Source organism: Rhamphochromis longiceps, linkage group LG9, assembly GCF_057381845.1.
Source record: "Rhamphochromis longiceps isolate RC_006_pf linkage group LG9, R_longiceps_female_GT1.1, whole genome shotgun sequence".
NCBI lineage: Eukaryota > Metazoa > Chordata > Actinopteri > Cichliformes > Cichlidae > Rhamphochromis > Rhamphochromis longiceps.
The window spans coordinates 30,328,807-30,352,913 of record NC_140565.1 but is presented as its reverse complement, the minus strand read 5'-3'; the positions used below and the strand labels follow the sequence as shown (position 1 = coordinate 30,352,913).

Here is a 24,107-nt window from a genome sequence, read left to right as displayed (position 1 = left end):
TGTGTGTGATTTACGTTTTTTTTTTATTCTTTCCTTCTTCTAAAATGTCTTTCATTTGTCCTTTTTACAGTTGGCACTTGATGCAGGTTCTCAATGTCTCTGTAGTCCACAGGATCGGAGGATTAAGCCACATTTGTGTGGGGACAGAAAAGCAACACGGTATCTCTAACAGGACAGATCAAGCCTCGTTGCCACCAGACTCCGGCTGGCACGGCGGTGGATCCAAAATGAAAGGCGACTCGGTCGGGCGTTTGTCCACATGTAGTTCTTTCCGCTGTGCCACATGTCTCAGATGAGATTTAAACATCCACTAAGACAAATCCAAGATTTTATTTCATTTTTTTAATAAAATGCTTCCCTCTCATCCTAATGAATGGATACCTGCTTTATGTTTTGGAGTTACAATACAAAGAGCTTAAAAATGGTACAAAAACAATAATACAGTAAACATATTAACTCTGAAACCCCACATGGGACTACGACATCGCCGTCTCCGCAGCACGTCATATGACATTTAGAGATGCAGCTTCTCACACGGATTGAAAACAAAGGCAGTTACATCATGTATGTTACAACGTATGCGTGATCTTTTGAAGATTTCCTCGCATGGCAGAGGCTTAAAGTACAGTCTCGGCTTGAAGGACCCAAATAACTTAGCAGAACATATAAATACAGCAAGTGGAACAAAGAAATAAATTAAGACCTGCCACGGATGGAACAAAAACACGACTGCAGCAACGACTCCTCGCTTTGATTCTTCAAGCCCATCTCTGGCATAAATTGCTCGGCGTCTTGAATCGAAGGGGCTCTGCCTGTGGCTGGGTCAGGCAGTTGAAGTTGGCGTGTGCTTTGAAGCCGTTCCTCAGCTTGGCCCCCAAGAGACTGCCAGATTCGGCCTGCCTGTGAAGCCCGTCTCTGGGGTAGATTTAAAACCTGCTGCAGGCCTTCAAGGCTGTGGAGAATAGAGGCTTCGGCAGGATTTTGATTTCTAACAGTCATGGATGTGGCCATGAGTACATCTCAGCTTTGTTGTTGTCACTTCTTGGTTGTTTCTGTGTCTTTTTAAAAAAAAAATCCGTTTGTAAAGGAAAAGGCCCCGTCGTCCTACCACAGTGGAGGACTGTTTGTCTCCAGCACGCCGTACATCTCAGCAAGTTTTTTAAAGCGAGGCCCCCAGTCATTCAGGTAGTCGTACTCATGGTCGGTGTTTGAGGTTCCAGATTGCAACGAGCTGAGGGACTCCACGACAGAGCCTTCCCCCTCGTAAGCGTACGTCTGCAGGGAGTCGTAAGGCGGGGCGCACGGGTCCATGTCGGCTTCCAGGAGCTTCGCCAGCACGTATCCGTGAACATTGCTGTCCCCGCTGCCGCCGCCCATGACACATGCCTGAGGGACGTATCGGGACAGGCTTTCGATCTCCGGCAGCATGTCCTGTCTCATCTTGCCCGGATGGTGGTGCGCCTCACGAGGGTTCCACATGGCGGCGATGTCGAAGGCCTCGGTATCTTCTTCGCCACCGCCTTCATCATCATAGCGCACGATGTTTTCATGCACGTTCTCCTCCTCGTCACACAGGTAGGGCTTCTTACGATGGGTCCGCAGGGAAAGCATGAGCAGGATCATCACTGTTATAAAGGGAAAAAATGAATGAGTATAGAGGCCATAAGGAATCAGTGGTTTAAGTAAATGCTGTGACAGACACGGTTATTCATTTTTAAAATTCTTGGTGTTTTAATGTTAAAATGTAAAACCAAGCCTCGACCTCTGCAGCTACAAACCAACAATTGAAGTTCTAGTGGCTCTATAGACTCCCATCTTTTATATACAGTCTATTATAGCTCATGGCAAAAGGTCAAGACCGGGGTTTTCAAACATAAGGCCGGGGGTCCAGAAAGGCTCCAATGGGGCCGCTGGATGGCTTTGGAATATTTGAAGGAGTGCATAGATTTTTAACTTTTATAATAAGGACTCAACTTACTTAGTTAATTATTCATAGATGTGAATAACTCTGGGAATAGGAGCAAGTATAAAAACATTACCAACTGATACAAAGCTCAAATAAAGATATTTTTAGAAAACACTATTTCATAACCCTTCAGCTCAAATACATCAACAGTGTTCAAGAAGAAACGCTTGTGCCATCAAAACCAAAATTACTGCATCTACGAGGAAAAAAATAAAATTCACAAGAAGGCGAGCAAGGATGTTTTAAGAAAATTTACTGCTGCCTGTCAGAGCAGCAGAGCGAGTCAACCTGCTGAGCCCTCCTACCCGCAGCTACAGGTCTGCAGGGAGAGATAAAGCGGGTCCGTATCGTCCCCTGGGGAACTGAAAGTGTGATGCTACAGGGCAGCTGGTGCTAATGAATGCTAGACTTTCTGCGAGGGTGAGAAAATAAATCCATATTTAATCCTACAATGCTGATGTCACACTGGGAGATGCCTCCTTTTTTGCAAACAGACTTTTTAGCCTTCGGCTGTTGTGTTGTGTCACGTCTTGGGTGATCTAAGATCTCTCGGCAGGCTGCATATTTTGCGCACTTTGCTTTTTAAGTTCAGCTTCAGGGTTGATTACCTTCTTCAGAGGGGGTATCACAAATATTTAAAGTAGCACACCGACTCGCTGAAAGGTCAGGGTGTAAAACAAAGTGCGGCAGTGATTTTAATCACGGCCCGCTCCTACCCCTGAGGCTCGCCCTCAGCTGGTTCTTTCACATCCTACAACAGGAGATTAAAATGTGGTCTGACTTGGAAAATGTTTTCCAGCCACATATTCCAGCAGTTTACGGCAGCTGCATGATGTCTTTCTGCATTTGTGCACTTCACGTTTGACCTGTCAATCAGACAGGCGTCCAAAATGAGACGAACCGTGAAGATTTCGGTGCAGAAAAAGGTTCTCGTCGTGCTGGGTTTCCAACATGACATTCACAGTTTGTGCAGAGCATGATTGGACAAATCAGGGACAACTGTTTCACCAATGTTTTTCTTTTTTAAAACAGCGATTGCAGGACTCAAGGATAAAACCACAAAATGGAGACCAAACGCAACATTTTATAAATATTCACAAATATTAAACATGCCTAACCCTTATCCCTTTAAATCTCACTTGTTACACAGGACACTTCAGGGTAAGTATAGTGGAAGGTTTTACTACAGATTCTCAGTGCTTTGTCCTTTAATTTCAGGTAGGTTTAGGTCATTAATCTGAATTCACTATAGATAATAAAATCTTGTTTTGTAGCAGACTGTAAATATGCTTAAAATTTGGCATGTTAGCATGGAAGTCTAAGGGCATTGGTTCTTGTCTCATGGAGCCAGCCTCAAGTGGCCATTGCAGGAACTGCAGTTTTTGGCACTCTCTTTATATTAAAACTCAAACGTTCGTTCCCTTTAATATGTAAGAATAATAAACCATGTAGGGCAGCAGCACTTATGTGTGTCACCTAAACTTAGGCTTTGTGAGCTTTTAGCTGACACGGTTATTTGCACATCATCGTAACAGCAGCTCACCCAGCAAGACGAAAATGCAGGCCAGGATGGCGATCAGAGCCCCCCTGCTGAGGCTGGCGGGCAGGCTGTAGGCCTCAGCGTTGCATGACATGACGTTGCCCTCCTGGTCGCAGCTACACACACGTATAGTCAGCGTGCTGGTGCTACTCTGAACCGGCTGCTCACTGTCCGAGATGAAAATGGGCAAATAGAAGACGGTCTGGTCTTGCTGTGACCAACCGCCACGGCGTGTCAGGATCCACGCTGTGTTGTCTGGAAGCGAACACAGAGGTCACAAAAAGATCAAGTTAGTGTTCAGAAATACAACAATAAGATGCTTAGTGTGAGGTAGCTGATAGCAGCAGGGTTTCATGTATGTGCTGCGTTCAGGGTAACTGAACACGCGGAGGAGTCATGGGATGGTGGTGAGAATTGAAGACGAGCACAGCTGTGAAGAGGAAATGTCGACTGAAGCTACTAAATATCACACCTATTACTCACAGAGGCTTATTTCAAGACACTGATCTTTACTGTCAATATATAGCAGGAAAAAAGAGTTTTAACTCATTCACTGCCATTGACGTCTATAGCCGTCAATTGCAGTGAATGAGTCAATGGGTTTAACTCATTCACTGCCAATCGCTGGCAGTGAATGAGTTAATAGCCTCACATACATTTGATCATCTCCCACGGTTTCTACAGCTGTTACTGTAGTTAAAATTATGTATTAAAATATCCTTTAGTGCAATATTTCTGTCTAGCCTGAGGGAGAAAAAGTTAGCAAAATTATCTGATTGTTCTAAATTACTATAAATATAATTCTGCTTTGCATTCCCTTCCCCACGCCCCTAGAATGTAATTATAATGGAGAAACACTGAATCCTTCATTATATTTTTTATTAAGTAAATGAAGATATTTGAGAAGAATCATCTTTAACAATATCAAGAACATGAAGATTCATAAGAATGTGAATTGTGTGTTTTAATGAAAGGAATTAAAAGTCCTTAGCAAGTTCTAAAATTTGATAAATACAAATGACACTTCATATTTGCATAACTGATTTAGGAAAAATGAAGCCAAAACACAGCATGTGTGGTGAATACTAAGTATACCCAAAGAGGAAAGACATCTGCAATGATCTTATAGAAGCAACTATCGCTGGACATTAGTCTGGAAAAGTTACACAATCTTTTTCAAACAATCTGAAGTCATTCTGCAATGAGAGATTCTTCATAAGTGGAAGTTGCCAGGAGTGGACATCCCAGCAAACTCAACCCAAGGTCAGACTGTGCAATGCTCAAATAAATTGAGATGGGTTTTTAACAATTTGTACAGGTGTCAGTTAACATGCTATATGTTAAAATTCTGTTACAACTAGGAGAAGACGGAAGATGGTTAGTTTGCCAGGGTTGCCAGGTATAGGCCTGTTCTCTCTAAAAAACAACATGGCAGCATGGCTTAGGTTTGCAAAATTGCATCTGAACAAACCACGAGACTTCTGCATTAATGTCCTCTGGACAGAAAAGACCAAAGTGGAGATGTTTGGCTATAATGTACAGCAAGTACCAATCACAGCATGCCAGCACTAACGCCCCATACCAAGTGGTGAAGGGGTGATGATTTGGCACAGGCACAGGACCTGGCCACCTTACAGTACTTGACTTGACCATGAACTCCAGAGTATCTGCCTCCACTTCCAAGTATTCTAGAGCCAGTTTTGAGACCATATGTCTGGCAGCTTCATCGAAACTGAATCATGCAACAGGACAATGATCCCAAATACAGCAGCAACTCTACAACAGACTGGCCGAAAAAAGAAGCGGTGATACAGTGTAGTTTTTGTTAAAAAAACACACATGCTGCAGTTCATTTGAGGTTGTATTTTAATAATAATTTAAAAATTTTGACTTGCAGATTATTTTTAATTATGTCCTGATTCATAAGACCTTAGAACAGAAGGAAGCTGTACTTGCTTTTTACCACGACTGCATTAAAATGTAAAAACCATGAATATTTACTGCTGGGCTGCATACTTCCATACTACATATTTTACTGTGGATGCTGCTCTTCCATAGATAAGGAGAAACAGCGATCTTATTTTACTGGTCCAACTCACTAGAAATCAAATTAGCCTGCATGGAAAACTCGTGCATGACACAGAACCGTGACCGAACGTGTACCTTGGTTATCTTTCAGGGTGAAGTTAGGGTTGTTGACGGCCTCTGGAGCCAAGCTGTAGTAGAAGTGCTGCCCACCAAGCGGCTCGTCTGGATCTACTGCTGTCACGGTCTGGATCAGCTGGATTACAGACATGAAAGTCATATTTAAAATCTGCTAATGGCTTATTTCACTTTCAGCAAGAAATGATAGTCGAACAGATGTTATGTAGTGGAGAAAAATGTGTTTTTCTGGAGTACAGGTAAGGGTGGTATAAAATGTGTCTCAGATTTTACTCTAAGAGCACCAGAATATAAATTATACAAGTATTTTATCATCATTAATGACTTACAGGGACTTATTCCAAACACTGATGCAAACTGGTGTCTCCGTACCTGCCCTGCTTTGGCATTTTCACACACATACGCCTCCAGGTAGTGCATCAGCGACGGAGGATTATCATTCACATCCAGGACCCTCACAGCCACCGACACACTTGCGATCTGTGTGGGGTTATCTGCAGGGAAACGCAAACTGGTCAGAGGCTGATGGACGGAGATAAATGACTCTGAGAAATCCTAAGGTGCAGCATGTTTGCTGTAAAAGATTTACGGAGGAGCTCAGCAGGATCCTCACAGATTACAGTCCTGTTATTCCCCATTACAGCCTGCCATTTGCATACCCTAACCAGCTGTGTAATAAGCTGTGAAAACACAATTAGTGCAAAGTAACTACTTTCTCAGTTTTCATCACATGATCCATCCATCAGAGGTGTGAGATTAGCTCTCGAGGTCAAAGCTCCACGTGGTCTTACTGTGCTTTAATATTCACTGCAGTGAGCGTGCTCCAACTTTGCTGAAGTTGAAGATTTGGTAAATTAATAATCTACGAATTAGTTTAGTTCAAATTGAACTACACTGTGTAACAAATTAAAGTTCTGACACAATCTCCAAATTAATTATCACTTTTGGTAACAAAGTGTTGACTCTATCCTAAACACATTGTCAAAATTCTTAAAAAAAATTTCACTTAATGCTTTCAGTTCTCACATAATCACCTTTTTAATTACTAGTATTGTTAGTGTCCGACTGCTTTTTGTGTTTAATTTAGGACATTTAGCAGTTTTTGGACTCAATTACATTATTACAAGTAACACAAGTTTGTCATTAAGAAGCTAATGTAAAATTGTTGACACATCATAACACACATACCTTTCACAAACATGGCTCAATCTCAGTAATCTTATGTCCACAGGTCTAAAAATACTTATATCACAACTATAAAGTTACAATTTCATGTGAGTTCCTCGTTATTTTTGCTCTTGAATTTACAGCAACATATAAAAAGCTACTCATTTTTAAAGTATGAAGTGAAAATAAGGACTGTGAAGTAGAGAGAAAGTTTTTTATCGTCAGCTTTGCTTTGTTCCGGTACATTGAAATTTTTTCCCTCTTCCTCTCTGTGCCCTTTCCGTCTCCGTCACATCTTTAATTAGCCACCATGCGGGAAGTTCTTTAATTAGTCATTAATTCAATTACCATCTCCTTTAAGGTGTGTCTACCAAACAAAGGCACAAACAGACAAACAAAGCAAAGGGAGGAGGGGTGAAGGTGACTTTCGGGGCTACCAGCTGTGTGCGGCTCTGCGGGGCATCTCCTGCTCAGCGTTACATAACTCTGCAAGACCTGTTCTCAAAAAATCAGTCAGTCTGCGTTCATTCAAGTTTACTCCATCCACCTGTTTGTTTCTGTTTTCTGCATAAAGCCGCTGAATGAATCTCACAGTTTTCTGCTGTTAAGTCCTTAAATTCAAACAGTTATTTAAATTTGAGCTGCAGTTTTACAGGTTATGATAACTGTATGCATGATTGATTTCTATATTTTTGAAATGTTAGCACTAATCTGTGTCACGTAGTGCTCCCATACCACCTATGGATGCACATGCTGTTCAAAAACTACTTTAGTCTTTAAATAGAGACTACACTGTAATGGCATAAAAGCAGCAAAAGCAGAACTCAGTTACAGCCAGATGTGTCTTTATTTGCATGTGTATAAGACGTACTCATCTCCATGGCGAGGATGGTGATGTTGTGCCAGCCGACTTCCTCTCGGTCTAGCGAGCGCACCGTCATCAGTGACCCGGAGGTGATTTCGATGTAGAAGTACTTGTCGGGGTCACTGGATCTGTCGATGGAGTACCTGGTGACACAAGATGATGACATAATGACAACAGTGATAAATAAAATGCACCATTGTGTAATTTTAAGTGGTTCATAGGGTAATGCATGCAAGCACACATAATCCAGTGCGTGACCCACGCGTGGATGTGTGTGATAAGATGCAGGCTGGAAACTCCTGAGGGAACTATGAGAAGAGGCTCCAGATAAGACTTAATCAGAGTATCTGCATCCTCTGCCAAACTTCCAACATGTTGGGACATGCAGACCTGCAGAGTGCCGCCCTGGCTCGTTTCCTGCCACCGTGGGCCATTTTCCAGAAACGCTCTTTTGAGAGAGACACGCAGCAACAACAACAACAACCGGCCACACTCACACACACAGGAGGAGAGGGATGAAGAGCGCATCCTCTTCCAGGCTGTGGAGCATAAACCAGTTTATTCACACAGAGATGGAGCTCACCTGTCACTGCCATGCTCTCCTCTCACCTGGAAGAGCCGCAAATGTGTGTTTCAACCAGGAAACAAGCATATGTGTGTAAATCTGTGATCTGATGATAACTTGCATGTTGTTGCACTTTCATTTTTTCCAAACATAAGGAAAAAAAGGAAAGTAAACTGTATTCTGTTAAATTCCTTAAAGGAACGTTAAAATGATGGTATAACAGAGCGTCAGTGACGTAAGATTTTCTTCTGCAGTTATATTGGAGCAGTGAATACTAGACAGCACTTATTGAGCAGAAAATCTCTCATATGCTGAGGCAAGACTAGCATGCACAGATGATCAATAATAGCTTATGAAAAACCCACTTTTGTGCTATTTTGAACTTTTATAATTTGATTTGAGAGCAATGCATTCACGCAGATATAACACATCTTCTCCTTCACTGCATCCACGAACCTCCTCCGAGGCCTTCTTCTTTTCCTCCTGTCTGGCAGCTCCATCTTCAACATCCTCCAAATAAAAGTTTTAGCATCTTCAGCTCTGCCACCTCCAGCTCGACCTTCTATCTGCTTGTTTCACTCTTGCTGCTAACCTTTAGTCAGAAATCACTCCTGACACTCATTTCCACCCACACCACCCTGCCAGCACCCTCTCCTTCATCACTTTTGTGCATCGTCCATTGTTTTGGATTGTTTATGTCACACAGCGGAAATTTGTGTTTTTATGTTTTATCAATCTGTGTATTGGTACATAGTGTTGATTTTATTTGCATGATTTTATAGTGATATTTATATTGCATGTTTGTTTATTGATATTTATACTGCATGGTTTTATCCTCATATTTATATTGGTGTTAATGTTGTACCATGTTCCTTTAACCCACTGTGGACTAAACAGATAATTGTAGGCACCTGTGAGGTGGGGGCGTTCCCCAAGGTGGCCTATCAGCCGCCAGGTTGACCTGCTAAAGGGGATGGTGAGCGCAGAGACAAAGGAGAGAGGAGTGACGCACGAAGGGTGAGGAGGCGAAAAAGGAACGCGTGCAACCCCGCACGTGTGTGGAACGAACTGCTGCCTGACTGTGGGGCGCCGCGAGTTGTTCGGCGATCCAGTCCTAACGGCAGGAACGGCAACAGTGGGTGGCGATGGCTGCAATGCACGACAGGGCAGGGATGCCCCTCTGCCTGCATCTGACGGTGAGACGAGGGAGGCCGTGTTCAGGTGTGGAGTGGGGCGGGACTGTGCGGCGACGCGCTGTCAGGAGGAGACAGGTCTGCGATAGGAGCCCCCTCCCTGGTCTGTTGCTGACGAGTTTTACCATACTGGAAGAGAAGTTCCTCTCCTGTCTCCTTCATATAAGGACCATTCGCCCATGTGTGGCTGGACTGTGGGATTATGGGACTATGGGAGAGTAATTTTAGTATATGGAAAACATGTTTTAGCCTTGTTTTAATATTGTATAGTTATTTCTGCCGGCAGGGTTTTTAGCGGGTTGCAACACTACTTTTATTGTATACGGGGAATTTTGTCTTGTATTTGTGACTCTGGCTGTGTTTTTTTTATTATGGAAATAAATGGTGTTTGAAGCCAGCTTAGTTTCTGTGCCCTGAGCGCTGACCCACCCACTCCCCTCTTTCGCTTGTATGTATACCAGACGTGGTGGTGAAGATTTAGGTCCACCAGTCTTAGCGGCTACATTTACCAGAGGTTTTTAAACTCGGGTACCTTCACTAACTGTACATCACACACATGCATTGTGTCTTGCTTCCATTGACATTCATTCCTCTTTTCTCCAGACCATACCTCCACCTCTGCAGCTCTCTTACTTTCACTACAGATCACAGTGTCATCTGCAAACACCAGTCTTCACCGTAGACTTGTATCTGACCTTATCTGTCAACCTGTCAAACAATAAGGGGCTCAGACCAGATATCTATATATGTAATCCTACCCCCACCTTGAACCCATCTGTCACTCGTACTGCACATCTTATCACTCTCTCGTTGTCCATGTTCATGTCTAGCACCACTTTCTCTCCCACTCATAACTTCTTCATGTAGTACCACAGTTCCTCCTCATGTAACCTGTCATATGCTTTGTTTTTCACTGCTGCAAATCCTGATATTTTAGTCTGAACTTGCCCTGGTTAAGTCTTCTCTTTTAATAAATATGACCAGTTTTATTTGTCTCGTAGAAGCGCATTAAATGCATCACATCATACTGACACAGGCAACATACTGAAGGAAGAAATATTTTTGCCTTTAAATGACTAATTAACACACATGCTGTTGTGATCATCACCAGATGCAGATATCAAATGTTTAATAAAAGTCTGTTGCTGGCACACTGAGGCATTAGCAGCAGACTGTGCTTGCAGACTTGCTCGCTGTGCGCGTTTTTGACTGACTGCCGACAGGAAACGGTCGTGATTGGCATGTCTGCCGCTGGCGAGGATCTCCCTGAAGGATCTCTATTAATATCACTGGTCCACAGTCCTGAGGAGGGGGGGAGGGGGCAGTGTGTGTGAAAAAGCAGGTGAAAAAGTGTGAGGTGAGTGCATGCAGATGTATCTGCCAGTCACGCTGCAGCGCAGAAAGGACGGAGAGATGACAGATGAGGCAGACAGAGACACTGAAGGTCACCTGCTGCTTGTTGTTATCTGCCATCTGATGTTGCTGTTGCTGCAACAGCCGATTCCTCAGTTATCTGCAGCTCCCATTGCCAAAACTCGCTTTTTGAAAATCTCTCACTGATGCTCGTCCAGCCCTGAAGATTTTAGTGACACGACATTTTCAGACTGCAACTTCAGCTGCTCTGAATCCTGTTGCTTCCAGATATTAGAAATCAGTTTTCTGCTGATGGTCGTGATTGGGTCTTTTATTAATCATCAAAACCTTGGATGACTACCTGTAGATCTCCCATAGCAAAAAAATAGTCTTAGAGTTACTTTTGCTAGTCTCTCTGTCACATCAGTAAACGAGGATTACTTTATAAACTCGGCCACTTGTGTCAGCCCATATAAAATAAAACATTGAGCTCATTTTCAAATTCTTACTCTAAAAGTCATTAAGGAGGATTATCCAGTGTTAGAGTTGAACACAAATCATTAACCAATGATTGTGAAGTTTCACAAATTTTTCTTTCCTGTTTTGAAGTGTTAAAAAGAAGCTGATTAAAAAGAAGATGGACTGTTTGTTCTGTTCTTTTCTTTGGAGACAAGCTTCTTCAACAGCTTCAGAACTTCAAGTGAACAAGCTCAGCTTTTACTGATCATAGACAGACATGTGCGAGAAGTCTCCTGGTCCTCATTACTAGGCCATAATAAGAAAAACAACTTTTACTGTCAATAAATAGCAGGCTTTTATAACAGTGAGTCAGTAAAGAATGATGCATTTGAACTTGTACTAAGAACTTCCAGAATACCGCAGCCACTTCAGTCGCAGCAGTACATGGTAACCTCATTGATGAGCGTTGGCTGCATCTTGTGATTTTAAGAAGCCTCAGTCTTCAAACAGCAAACAAAAGGGCTGTTTTTAGGGAAATGGGGGGGAGAAAAAAAATCAGTTTTCTGCTATGAGGTTCATTTAAAAAAACCAAAAATAAAACACATTCTCTAGGCCAAGAGAGTATTTTTTAATGTGTCCTGAACAATAGTTCTCCAGGCTTTTCTTTGGACATTGGCTGCTTTTTCACTTATTTTCTGTCCAGTCCTTGTAAGAATATTTTAAAACCATATAATCCTGACCTATGAGTCATTCAAGGATAAAAAGGCATCTAACTGAAGGGATGAACCAGTGTTGCATCTACACATAACAGAGCACTTAGCAAAGAACCACCACCTCCTTAGCCACTTTTTCACTACCAGCCTGTTGCAAAAACGCATAAACATATTTCCCCATTTCTTTAGTTGAATGTATGAAAGATGTCAAACTGTCAAATAGAATTTTTCTACCAACAAGATGATTCTTGAAGAGCTTTTAGCTGAAAACCTGATATATCTAAGCATGGCAGTGTCCTTAAAAGATTGTGAAAATGAAGGACAAAGGAAGAAATGGCTCATTGCCACATTCACCTATTCATACAGACACTTTTTTCTGTCCTTAAGTGCTTTCTATCTAACATTCATACACATTCACAGCCATCTGTAAAACACGGTGGTTTGAGCCCACTTTACAGACAGGAGAAATTGTCAAAATTGATCAAATTATGAACACAAAGAAGTACAGTCAGATTTGTATCCAACATGTAACACCATCTGGAATCTATCTCATTAGTAATGGCTAAATCTTTCAGCATGACAATGATTTCAAACACATTGCCAGTGCAGTAAAATCATACCTGGGTAGAAAAACACAATCAGTCGTAGATTGTCCTCCTCAGAGCTCGGACCTCCACATTACAGAAGAAGTTTGGGGTCATCTGAAGGTAGCTAACATCCAAAGATGAGCTTTTCCTTCAAGAAGGTTGGAGAATTGTTCCTAAAGACTACTTAAATAAATGATAAGGAAGCTTTCCTAAGACAGTTCAGGCTGTGTTGAAAAATAAAGGTGCTCCTACCAGAAATCGACTCTCAAGCTCATTAGGATCCTCAAAACTGTTTCTGTAAATATTTTCTGTGTTTTGTTTTGCATGTGTTGCAGGTATGCACATGTATGTCCATGTACATTTGGACATGTTTAAATAAATCACCTATTTCCTCATCTCACTAGCAAAATATGAAGAAATGGGGGATGACTTAAGACTTGCAGTACTGTTATACAGGTGAGTTGCATGACGTGTTACCTGTCAGTGAAGGGGGAAACAATAGAAGTCAATATCTATGAGTGAAAGAGGACGAAAACCCTGACACAGCACTCGGGTTAAACTGCTGAGTGTCCGTGCAGACGGATGAAGTGAGCAGCAAACACACACAGGAGTCATCTACATCTTTACTTTTCACCCTGATCGAGGTGGAAAAAAGGGAAAGCTGGGACGAGGTGCAGCTTGTGTGAAGCACTCAGTCACCCCCGCAGCCGCTCATTCCTTCAGATGATTAATAGCCTAATTAAAAGGCTTTATGTCTAATTATTTTATGAAAGGTGCAGTCTGGACGATCAACGCACCACGCAACATCTGTTCTACCTGAGCACAAACCAGACTGAAATAAATGACATACGTCGTCAGCGTCTCTACTTCTGCGTGGTCTTTGGTTGTTACACAGATTAGTCCTCTATCTCGTGTCAGCTGTCCTGCTCTGAACATACATGTGGATAAATGGGAGCTCAGTCATATCAGCCTGCAGCTGCAGCCAGCTGTGAGTTGTGTTGTGATGCTGCCCCCTGCTGGTAAACAGGTTACTTTACTCTTATTTTACTTTAAACTAATGAAAATGCAGATTTAACTAAATATGATGCTCCAGATAGACTGCAGTTATTACATTATTAAATTAATGAATTGACAACGCTTGTAAAATTGTGATGAAATTAATGAAAATTACCGACATATTTTAAATACATTTTGGTTTATAAGTTTCCAAGCTTATAGAAGAGTTGCTTAAAAAATATCCATATTTAAAGGTGAAGAGTGGGAATTTTTTTTTAACTTCTGTTTTAAATTCACCTCTCAGTGCATAAGTTTAATCTCTGAGAGAACCCAAACACATTCTGTGAGTCTGTCTTGGTTCCAGTTGACTGGTTTTAGTCAATGGTGGGATGGATAATTTGTTTGCCGAACACAAATTAACTCATTGATGCATCTCAGAATTGGTTCAGTTTACTGCTTCTGAAGCCAGTGGTCTCAGAAGCTGATCGAGGCTGGGCTGTTGGCATGCAGGATGTTGGCATGCAGGATGTTGGCATGCATATCCATGAGAGCACCATACCTGATCTGATTGTTTCTGGTGGAATCTGAGCTACCGAGATGAGGCATTCCAACCTAAGCTTGTGCCATATACAGACTTCTCTAGCCAACATTTAGTCCCTGTGTCTCTGAACATGTTGGGTTGATGCCTTCATCAGGCTCAATCAGTGACCTTTGCACCCACTGAAGGCTACACTTATCCAAGAATGGAGAAAAAATCCTCAGATACAGATTGTGCAGTCCATGTTTAGACAGTGACTGCTAGCATCACATCCAGATAAGGCCACACCTTATATCAAGCATCTTGTATCTACATATATTACAGTGTTGGTGCATAAAATCTGAAGCCAGTAGAAACAACAAAGAGGACTTTCAGCAGATTGTTTCTGTCACACATCTGCACAGAAATTCTGCTAAATCAAACCATACGAAGCACATAACTGGAGCATTATCACAAAAAATAGAAACTTTGCCTTTGAGGTGGTTTTTTTTGTCGTATCAAGGGTATTTATTGACCTATTTAAATGCTTAAAATGTAGACTAAACTCTTGCACAGTAAGCATGTTTGCAGTAAAACTGCAAAACTACTGAAGCACACAAAATCTGGAGTGGTTTATTTGTCATCCTCACCTCACAGTGTTGTTGGCAGCATCCGGATCCCTCGCTGACACGGTCTTCACCATAGTCCCGATCTCTGCGTCCTCTGGCAGCTCGACGTAGTACGCCGGCGAGTCGAACAGCGGGGGCTCGTCCACGTCCTCTATGCTCACATGCACGATGGTGACGTCCTTGAAGGGCCCGCGGTGGCGAAAGGCCGGATCCAAGTGGGTGTTGGCTCCCTCCACCTTTAGAGTGTAGCTTGGCTTGATCTCAAAGTTTAGCGGCTGATGGGGTAACACACAAAAAGATTTTAAACCTTTAAAAAAGAACTCTGGGGTTAAGACGTTGATTGAGATTAAAAGGTTAAACTGCTGGTATTTCATGGTAAAATCAGCAAACGCTGGGCCTATCTGCTAGGAACTGTCCAGCTCAAAATAAAAAAATAAATATTAAGTATTTATTTCAGTGCTGAATTTACTGAAGAGATGCTGCAAAAAGAATGTGATCTTTCCCTCACTCAAGGTGAAATTAAATTGATAGATTCCTGAAGGGACTTTTGAGTGTAGGACAAAGAAGGCTTTCAGCCTTTTGTAAATGATAAAAAATGGACTGTTTCTTTTAAAAAAAAAAAAAAAGAAATTGGATAGTTAATATCTATATCATAATATCATCTTTATCTCTATCACAGATCTTTAGTCTGTACCTTTTTCACTGTGATGATGCCAAAGAGGTTTGTAGGGTCGGTGCTGATGTCAAAGGTGTCCCTTCCATCCCCATCGATGATGCTGTACTTCATCTCAGCATTGACCCCAATGTCCCTGTCCTTCGCCCAGATGCGTCCCACCACCGACCCCACAGGAGCCGACTCAGGAATGCTCATCTGGTACAGCCCTGAAGACACAGATTAACATGAGTGTAATCAAACGGGTTCACTTTTCAGTCCTCTAGAGGGAGCCAAACCTCTTCGGCTCCTCTTGTCTCCAAACCACATCTCAAGCCGGATGAAATAAATGGCTCCATAAACGCCTCACAATTGGGTTATCTACTGTCTCATGGGTCGGCTTGAATTTCATCTACCATTTAACCTCAAAGAAGAGGTGACAGCTGCCCAATTTGTGGAGCTCCCCGCAGCCTTAAAGCGAAACGCTTGCACATTGTGTTTGTCGGAGGGGAATCCCTGAAGCTCTTCACAACCGATCAAAGTTCCATCAGAGTGATGGCGTTAATTGGTTTGGGGACTGGTGATGGAGGAGGAAGTGGGCGCTGGGTGTTTTCTTTGTCTAAGAGTGAAGCCACCGGTCGGCCAAGCCGAGATGACCGCAGACAGTTAGACAAACCCCTGACCTAATGAGAGAAGTAGAAATTGGTATATTGAAAGAGACAGCATGGGGCGTCTGGTGGCTGGGAAGAAGGAGAAGAGGGAGGGAGGGAGGAGGCCAGAGGGTAAATGACTGGGGATTGGTGGCTAGAAGTGGACAGAGGGGCTAATGGCTTGGGTTCTCCAGAGAAATGAAGTGGATAGATGTAGAGATGAATAGTTTTGCACAGTTCTTATTGGGGGCAGTTTTAAAAATACACAAAGCACACCACGAGTGAGGTGTCAACCCTGAAACTAAACAGTGATCTCAGGGCCATTTCAGGGCTCTGAGTTTGGGTTCCTGGCCTGTCTCAGCTGCAGCACGCTCAGGCTGTACTATAATGCACAAGGCAGAGTTCAGTGTAAAGTCAGCATCATTTTAAGGCCAAGCTTCCAGAAAGCAAAAACACCAACTGGCTCAAAATCGAGACTTAATCCTACTTCTTACCAAAAATAATAAAACAGTATCAGTATTATGCTGAACCATAAAAATATACAAAACTGCATGATAAGGTCTTCCTAAAGAACGACATCTGAGCTTTCTCCAGAGACTCCAAAACTTAACTTTGAAAAGAGGACTTCTTATGAAGATTAAAAAAAGTGTTTACTGCAGTAGAAGTTAAATGGTTGTTTGTTTTTCCTTTTAGTTCAGTCATTTGTCTGATAAAAATTAAGAGCTAATTTGTGGACTGCTGGTTGGACAAATCAGCTCACTGGAAGAATATCTTCTGACATTTAAAGTAATGCTTTGTTTCAGCCCTCATTACCTCAGGGAGTCATAGCTCAAAGCTGCACAGTTTGTATATACTCAGAGGCTTTTTCTTTTTCTTTTCGGAGTTTTCCTGCAGTATATCACACGCTGCTGTTTCATAGCTGCTGAGACAAAGTACATGTTGCTCCTCCTCAAGGCTGATATGGGTTCAGGTAGAAAATCAATAAAACTAAGAAAAACATCTGCAGAGGGTTGCTTACTTTGGTCAAACATGGGCGGGTTGTCGTTGATGTCGCTGAGCGTGATGTTGACAGTAGTGGTGCCGGCTAGCCCCCCCAGCTGCCCGCCCATGTCCTTCGCCTGGATGACCACAGTGTAGTTTTCTCTGGTCTCGCGGTCCATGTCTGCCAGGGACACACGGACCACGCCTAAAAACAGAGAGGCAAATTAAAGGTCAGTTGACACAGACTGAGGTGAAACAGCCAAAGGATGGTGTCCTGAAATGAACGTAAAACCTTGATGATCAACTGATTTTATATTGATCTCTGTCTGTTCATGAGGGATTTTTCCAGCATCTCGTTGAATCTGTACATGAAGATTTACGCAAGTCATGAAGGCAAAAAGAGTTCAAACCCATCGCTAGCAAGGTGTACCAAATAAAGTCGACAGTAAATGTGCATTCTGCTACATACAAAAGGTGATCTGCTGGTGCCTGGGGGGCTTGAGAGGAGTCCAGTGTCATCCTAATACACATGCATGCATAAATCATCCTCGCACCACACACCACAACTAATTAGTTTCTCTAATTTAGAGTCCCCCACCCAAACACACATTACTGTTATTTCTCATTTGGATATCCAATATGTTAGTATGATATGATGTTATGGCAACTGTACACTGTTTTTAAATTATAAATTGTGCAAGCTAGCAGAATGGCAGTCTAGTTTATGCCTGATGAAAAATGAAAAATGTTTTTTTTAGAAATCATAATTAATATTTTCCTCATTAATGATGCATCTCACAAACCATCCTCTGTTTTTCAGAATGTTAATTTTTATGCAGATTAACCACTGTGCCTGCGGACATATGTGCAATCTGTGCATCGTTACAGTGGATGCCACTTAAGCCCAATAATCTCATTGTCATGTTAATGAAACCAGGTTCAAATTACTTTTTTGGCTTTGTGACATGGTGCATTATCATGCTGAGAGCAGTCATTAGGAGATTGTAAACCATGCGAATGACCAGGAACGTTTAAGGGGAGACATGGTATTCAGATAATAATGAATCAAAATCTACAGGCAAATGTCCCAGACCACAAAGAGTCAATCAACGCCCAAGCTGAGAAATATGAAAGCCAATCATCTTGTTGCACTGAGACATGCACAGAGCAGAGGTTTGGGACAATTTTAATTGTGCAGCAGCAGACATATCTACTTGTTAATGTGGTAGAAATGTTGATAAGCATTCTTTTTGCTTTGCTGTTGTAGCCATAGCATGACTTTAGATTGCATTTGTCCAGAGCTTTTGTGGGACAAGCAGACACTGACCAAGTTAGCACAGATGTGCAAAAAGCTGCAGCTTTCAAAAACATCTTTATAGCCTGATATAAAAAATTTTTTCTGGCCTTTACGGATAGTTTCTCTACAAAGGGCACTACGTTTTGAATCATCAACCTGGATGAGTTAGTTGTCTGGCACAAGCAGATGAATGCACAGGTATTTGCCATAGACAGTACATACGATGTAGCCAAATTAAAAATTGGTCAGAAAGGACTGTTATCCTGGTGATGCTCACTCGTTCACTTGCTAATTGATTTTGATTTATTTATAGCGTGACTTCACCAACCAGTGAGACGCATCATGTTCCTATGTTCCTGTTTATTCTGTCTTTGGTAGTTGGTAGACTTCACCTCTGCTAATGGGAGTCAACGAACTGGACCTCTGAACCGCCTAATTGAATTACCTGACAAATAATATTGGCCGCTGCTAAAAACAGCCTGCCCAAGAAGCTTTTGTTTCAGTTTGGGTGAGAAAATCTAGTTAATTAGCACTAATTAGCAGGTATAGGTGTTGCACTCATACAATTTGCCAATTTCTCATCCAAGAGGTTTTAGGTTTTAACAGCTGATGGGATTCTCAGCCAGTTAAACCCTGGTGGAGTTGTCACCTTGGAAGTAGACCTGAGGTTTGACTTATGCTGTTATCATGAGAGTTATTAGGGTCAGATGCATCTAGATGTGAATGGGAGTTGAAACAGATGGGATCTCAAAATATATCTGTAGGCGACTGATCGATGATATCATTTTCAAGGACCTAAAAAAAGAGTTGCCTTCAAGCACCTAAGACTACCATGACTTTGAAAAAAAAAATAACAACAATGTGGTGGTGGTCATGAAGATGTAATAATGTCCTTTTTAGATTCTATTTTGAGTCAAAAGAATCAAACTTTGTGGCTTCATATTTAGTGGACTTCAAAATAATTTTGCAGTACCTGACTTAACGTGACTTGCTTCTAGAAAAGGTCAACTGTGGTACTGAAAACATCATCTCTGACCATAGATTTGAGCCTGCTATCTGCAGCTTTAGGACAAAAAGGAGACTAATCAGACCAAGATACATTTTTGTCCAGTTTTAGTGAGTCTGTGACCTCTGCTGCCTCAGTCAGACTCAATGTGGTCCTTTGCTGTTGTAGCCTGTCCACCTCTGACTCAAATGCTTTCTTTCTCAGCACGGACGTGAAGATTGGTTATCTATGCTACTGTCTGCCAGCTCCAACCGGTCTGCCAGCTGACCTCTCACCTAACTGAACTCCAGAAGCAGCTGTGGTGGAAATCTCACAATATCAGCAGTTGGAGAAAAACCACATTACTCCTGATTCTGATGTTTTATGTTTAGATTAAGTAAGCATTCGGACTTATCTGCAGACTTTAATGTTTTGCTCTGCAAACACATGATTGCGTGATCAGATGAGCACATAATTACACAGATGCACAGGTGTTCCTAATGAAGTTATCACTCAGTGTCCTAATCAAGAAGTGGAAATAATCACATTTACTTTAGTTCGAACTGAAAATGAGAGCAAAGAAAAGTAAGAAATTGTTGCTTCTAGAGGATTAAATAAGGTATTTTTTTGCATAGCTGCACAGTTAAAGTGCACGTAACCAACCTCAACCCTGCAACCTCACTATTGGCTTACAGCCTAATTTCTCTGAATCACATTTGCGTGCTTTTTTCAATTGCTTTTATTTTAAATCTGCAGCACAATTCATGCAAGGTAAAAGTTTTGTGCTACAGAATCAGAAAAGGAGTTCAAGTTGCGGGCAGCTCCAAGGCTGTCTGTGTTTAAGTTGTACATTGTGGCAGCACCAATAAAAGCTGTGCCTATAGTCGAGGCAGTGAGGCTGATTGATGGCTGCAGAGCCGACCTACAGCAGCAGCGGTAGCAGTAGTCTGACTGGCTGTTGATGGGCAGTGCACCCTCAGCGGTTTGGCAACAGATTCTGTGCTGACAAAGAAACGGGACAGCTGTGTTAAACACTGGCCAGAGGTACTAATGGATTTTTGGACATGGTAGTAAATCCTTTAACCACATCCTAGAAAGCTACAGGTTTAAAGAAATCTTCCTCTTTTACAAGTTATGTTTACCTTATTTTTATATGCTGTTATTTTGTAAAACACGCTGGCCAACCAATAATCTTTATTCTTCTTCTTTGAAAAGATACCTGGCTGCAGTAGTTTGATCTAATTCAGACCCAAGAGTATTGGAGAGGTCTCTCACGCTTGTGGGTTGATAATTTAGTTCATCCCAAAGCTGTTAGATGGTCAAAGTCAGAGCTTTGTCTGAACAAGTCCAGTTTTTTTCCACACCATGCTGTACGCTGGCTTCACGCACTGAAGCACTGTCATGTTGAAACAGGAAAATGATAAATACACAAAGGTGGAAGTGCACTACCAAAAATGTCTCCACTTTTTTAAACACCCTCAGTGTGTAAATATTCCTGTCTCCCTTTTTGGGATCGTCTGTTGTCATCCTGAGGTCCCTGGTTAGTCTCCATGTTGCTGTACTCTGTTTCTTATCTGCAGTTAGTATTCGTGCATTATTCTTCCTGTCTTTTGGGGGCAGCTGTGGCTGGTTGGATGGTTGGATACTTGGCTCCTCCCATCAATGGTCTGAAGCACCATTGAGTAAGATGCTGAACCAGCTAGTTACCCCAGTGCTTCATGTGTGTAATGTTATGTCTAGATAAAAACACTGTATGAATGTATGTGTGACACTAGGAGTGTTAAAATGGTGTAGTTGCATACTTGACAACATTTAATTAGTTAACTGTATGCAACATAATGGAATATTAGTTGGTAAAAGGCACTAACATCACTAAAAAGAGACACAAAATCTAGTTCAGTGACTCAAATTAGAGAAAGTGAAGCTGTGGCTTCCAGCTGCAAGTCAAGGTCGCCACAGCAATAATAGAAAACTTAAAGCCTGAAAAAACCCAGGTGCTTAGGTTGCAGTTTTAAATCAAGACAACAGCACAATTATCCTAAATATACAGACAGGTTGTAGCAAGCTGTAAACGTATTTATTTCTGCTATAAAGCCAGACATTTTAATGTGAGAGTCTCGGGGGAGTGACTCAGTTTTTGCCCGTAAACCAAAAACTGCTTCTTTTTTTTTTTTAAATCTTCGCTACAACCAAAGGGAGTACGCCACACATAAGTTTGGGGCCCTGACTTTTGTCAAATGTAGTAGCCTATATCATTTAGCTTTAAGTACAGGGTGCAACACTTCCTTTTATTATCTACTGTATACTAATAATTATTTTTAATTACTTCTGGTACTGATTGAAATGAAGAAGGTCAAGCTGTGTGATCAAAAGCATTTGCAAGAAATACATAATACAAAGCCAAGTATGCTGTTTGTTTCTTGATCCAGTCTTTATGCTAAGCTAGGCTAACAGGATGCGGGTTAAAGCAGGTTTCTCAAAAACTTCAAATAGTCCTTTACTAATAAAATGACTTAAAAAATAAATAATTGTATGTTTCTGTCACCATTGATGGATTCATCATCTCAGAAGAAAATACTCAAAATATAAGCCGGTAACTGGGACTCAACTGCTGCTTGGAAAGAGATAAAAAAGAGAAAGCAGGTGAGAAGAAACCAGCAAGATGGTTAAAAGTATACTGCAAAATACATAGTATTTAATTTTATATTTCTCCAAGCGTTTGCTCTCCATGCTATGAGGCGCCGTCTGTCTTATTCTGTCCTCATTTTCAACAGAAAAGTCACACTTTGAGCTCTTTTTTTGTCGGGTGCCAGGATTTAGAGACGTGGCAAGTTGCGTCGCGTTTCAGACAAGTGTTCGGTAGTCTCATAGCAACAACAGGAACCATGCTGAGCTTCCTACATTCAAAGTCGGTTTGGTATACACAGGGGTGTGGACTGCTAAAATCAGACAAAATCAGTGTGATATAGTGTTAAAAAAGAGGTGGTAGGTGCCTGTTAATAAATCTTAAGGAAGTTTGTGGACTTTATCGGGTCATCTGACATCATTCCAAGTAATTACAAATTCATATGGAGCTCATAAAATAGTTAGTAGCTGGTGAAGCTTGAAATTTCCAGCTTCTGCATGCAATGAGTGGTTTTGCAGCTTCGTACCAGTCTTGGCATCTACAGAGAAATAAGGCTGGCCCTCCAGGATGCTGTAGACCACACGTGCGCTGTTGCCATATGTGGGGTCGTCAGCATCTGTAGCGGTCAGCTGGATCACAGATGTTCCTGGAAGCAGAGGTTAGCGGGAGATGATGCAGTTATAAATAGGAAGCATCCTCTTAGGTGGAGATTTCTCCATCTGTAGACACAAACTAACTGTGCTTATTTACTTTAAAAGTATCTTTATGAATTGTGAATGAAGCAGATGGAAACGAGGCTGTAAGAACAAGCAACAGCGTCAACTCTGAAGGGCTTTTATGCACTTTGTTATTGTTCGCCATGGCTGCAAACATGGACAAACATGCACAGAGAACATTTTTGTTTCTGTCTCCTACCATGCGCCCGCCTTTCCTTTTCCTTCTGCTTACCTATTTTGGACATCTCAGGCACAGTCGCCTGGTATGGGCCATCTAGAAATCTCGGCTCGTTGTCGTTGATGTCCTGGATCTTGACGATGAACTCGGACTCGGGCTCTAGGGGCCTGTCTGTGAGGCGGTTGCGGGCCTGTGCACGGAGTATGTACTGAGCCTTCACCTCTCGGTCCAGCCTCTGGATTGCGTGGATGTCCCCCGTGCTGTCATCGATGGTGAACGTGGTGCCCGCCCCTTCCCCCGTGAGGATGTACTTAATGGAGCCATCACCTTTGTCCATGTCTGAGTGGAGCTGTGCGGTTCAGAGTTGTTAGTTAAAAGTGAAATTCTCATGACCAGCATGAAAGACCAGTCATAAGTTGACAGTACAACAGACAAATGGTGCAGTCCAAAAGTATTAGGGCATTGACATGTTTTGGGAATGATAATTAGGTCGTATCTTCCAATTTTAGAAAAATGCAACAGCACAGCGATCCTAAGCATACAGAAATGACAAACAAACAGCTTTACTGGGACAAATGAAGCAACGTCCAAGTCAACCTCATGATCTCAGTCCAACTAAACATGTGTTATAGTTGCTGCAGAAAAAAACCACACACCCAGAAATGAGGATACACAAGAAAAGAGGCTGTAGTACATGCCTGGAACAACGTGGCTCCCTATTTAGGGAATTAGTCAAGTTATCAAAGAACAGTAAAGTATGTGATGAAAATTTGCTATTTCACATTTTTGCAACCTGACTGTTAGGAGTGTAAGAGTAGCCAAGATTCAGTGTGCACAACACAGCTACAGGGTAACTTTCTTAAAGTGGACTTGTTGTGCTCCTTTCCAGCTCCATATTTTTATTTGGGGCTTTTATTAGAAGGGCTCTGTCAGGGGCTTTGGATTCTCTGTCTGAAACAAGCCATTTAAGCCCCTCCCCCTGTAAACAGCTTTAGTCTTATTGACTGGCCCTAACAAAGAGACGGTTTGAATAGCAAGTAGGTTGAGTAGGTTAAAAAAAAAAATCAATGCATATGCTGGCATTGTTGACAATGGTTAAGGTGATGCTTCATGGATATTGTCAAATTTGGGTAAGTAATTTGTTATCTAAAATCTGCTGCAGCGCACTCAAACCTTTGATTCAAGAGAACAAGATGAATTAAAGTATCTTTGCCTTTGTCAGGGATTCATTTTGATCTTCTGATGATTTGCTTGCTGAAGATGATTCTTCATTAACAGCTTTCATTTGACCACCTGCTCCGTTTTACTC

General features: G+C 41.9%; 1 protein-coding gene across 4 annotated transcripts in view; it reads right to left on the bottom strand.

The window, feature by feature from the left end:
* Positions 1–1,080: 1,080 nt before the first annotated feature.
* Positions 1,081–24,107, bottom strand: part of LOC146662517 (cadherin-20-like) — a 96,584-nt gene continuing 73,557 nt past the window's right edge. For all 4 annotated transcript variants that reach the window (XM_085419201.1, XM_085419200.1, XM_085419199.1 and 1 more), the window contains 10 exons: positions 22,853–23,147; positions 22,431–22,550; positions 17,034–17,201; positions 15,408–15,595; positions 14,735–14,988; positions 7,708–7,844; positions 6,042–6,163; positions 5,670–5,787; positions 3,510–3,761; positions 1,081–1,625 (listed from right to left, as the gene is read on the bottom strand). In XM_085419201.1, the coding sequence (XP_085275327.1) occupies positions 1,105–1,625; positions 3,510–3,761; positions 5,670–5,787; positions 6,042–6,163; positions 7,708–7,844; positions 14,735–14,988; positions 15,408–15,595; positions 17,034–17,201; positions 22,431–22,550; positions 22,853–23,147 (2,175 nt within the window). In that variant the 3' untranslated portion in view covers positions 1,081–1,104. The remainder of the gene's footprint in view (positions 1,626–3,509; positions 3,762–5,669; positions 5,788–6,041; positions 6,164–7,707; positions 7,845–14,734; positions 14,989–15,407; positions 15,596–17,033; positions 17,202–22,430; positions 22,551–22,852; positions 23,148–24,107) is intronic.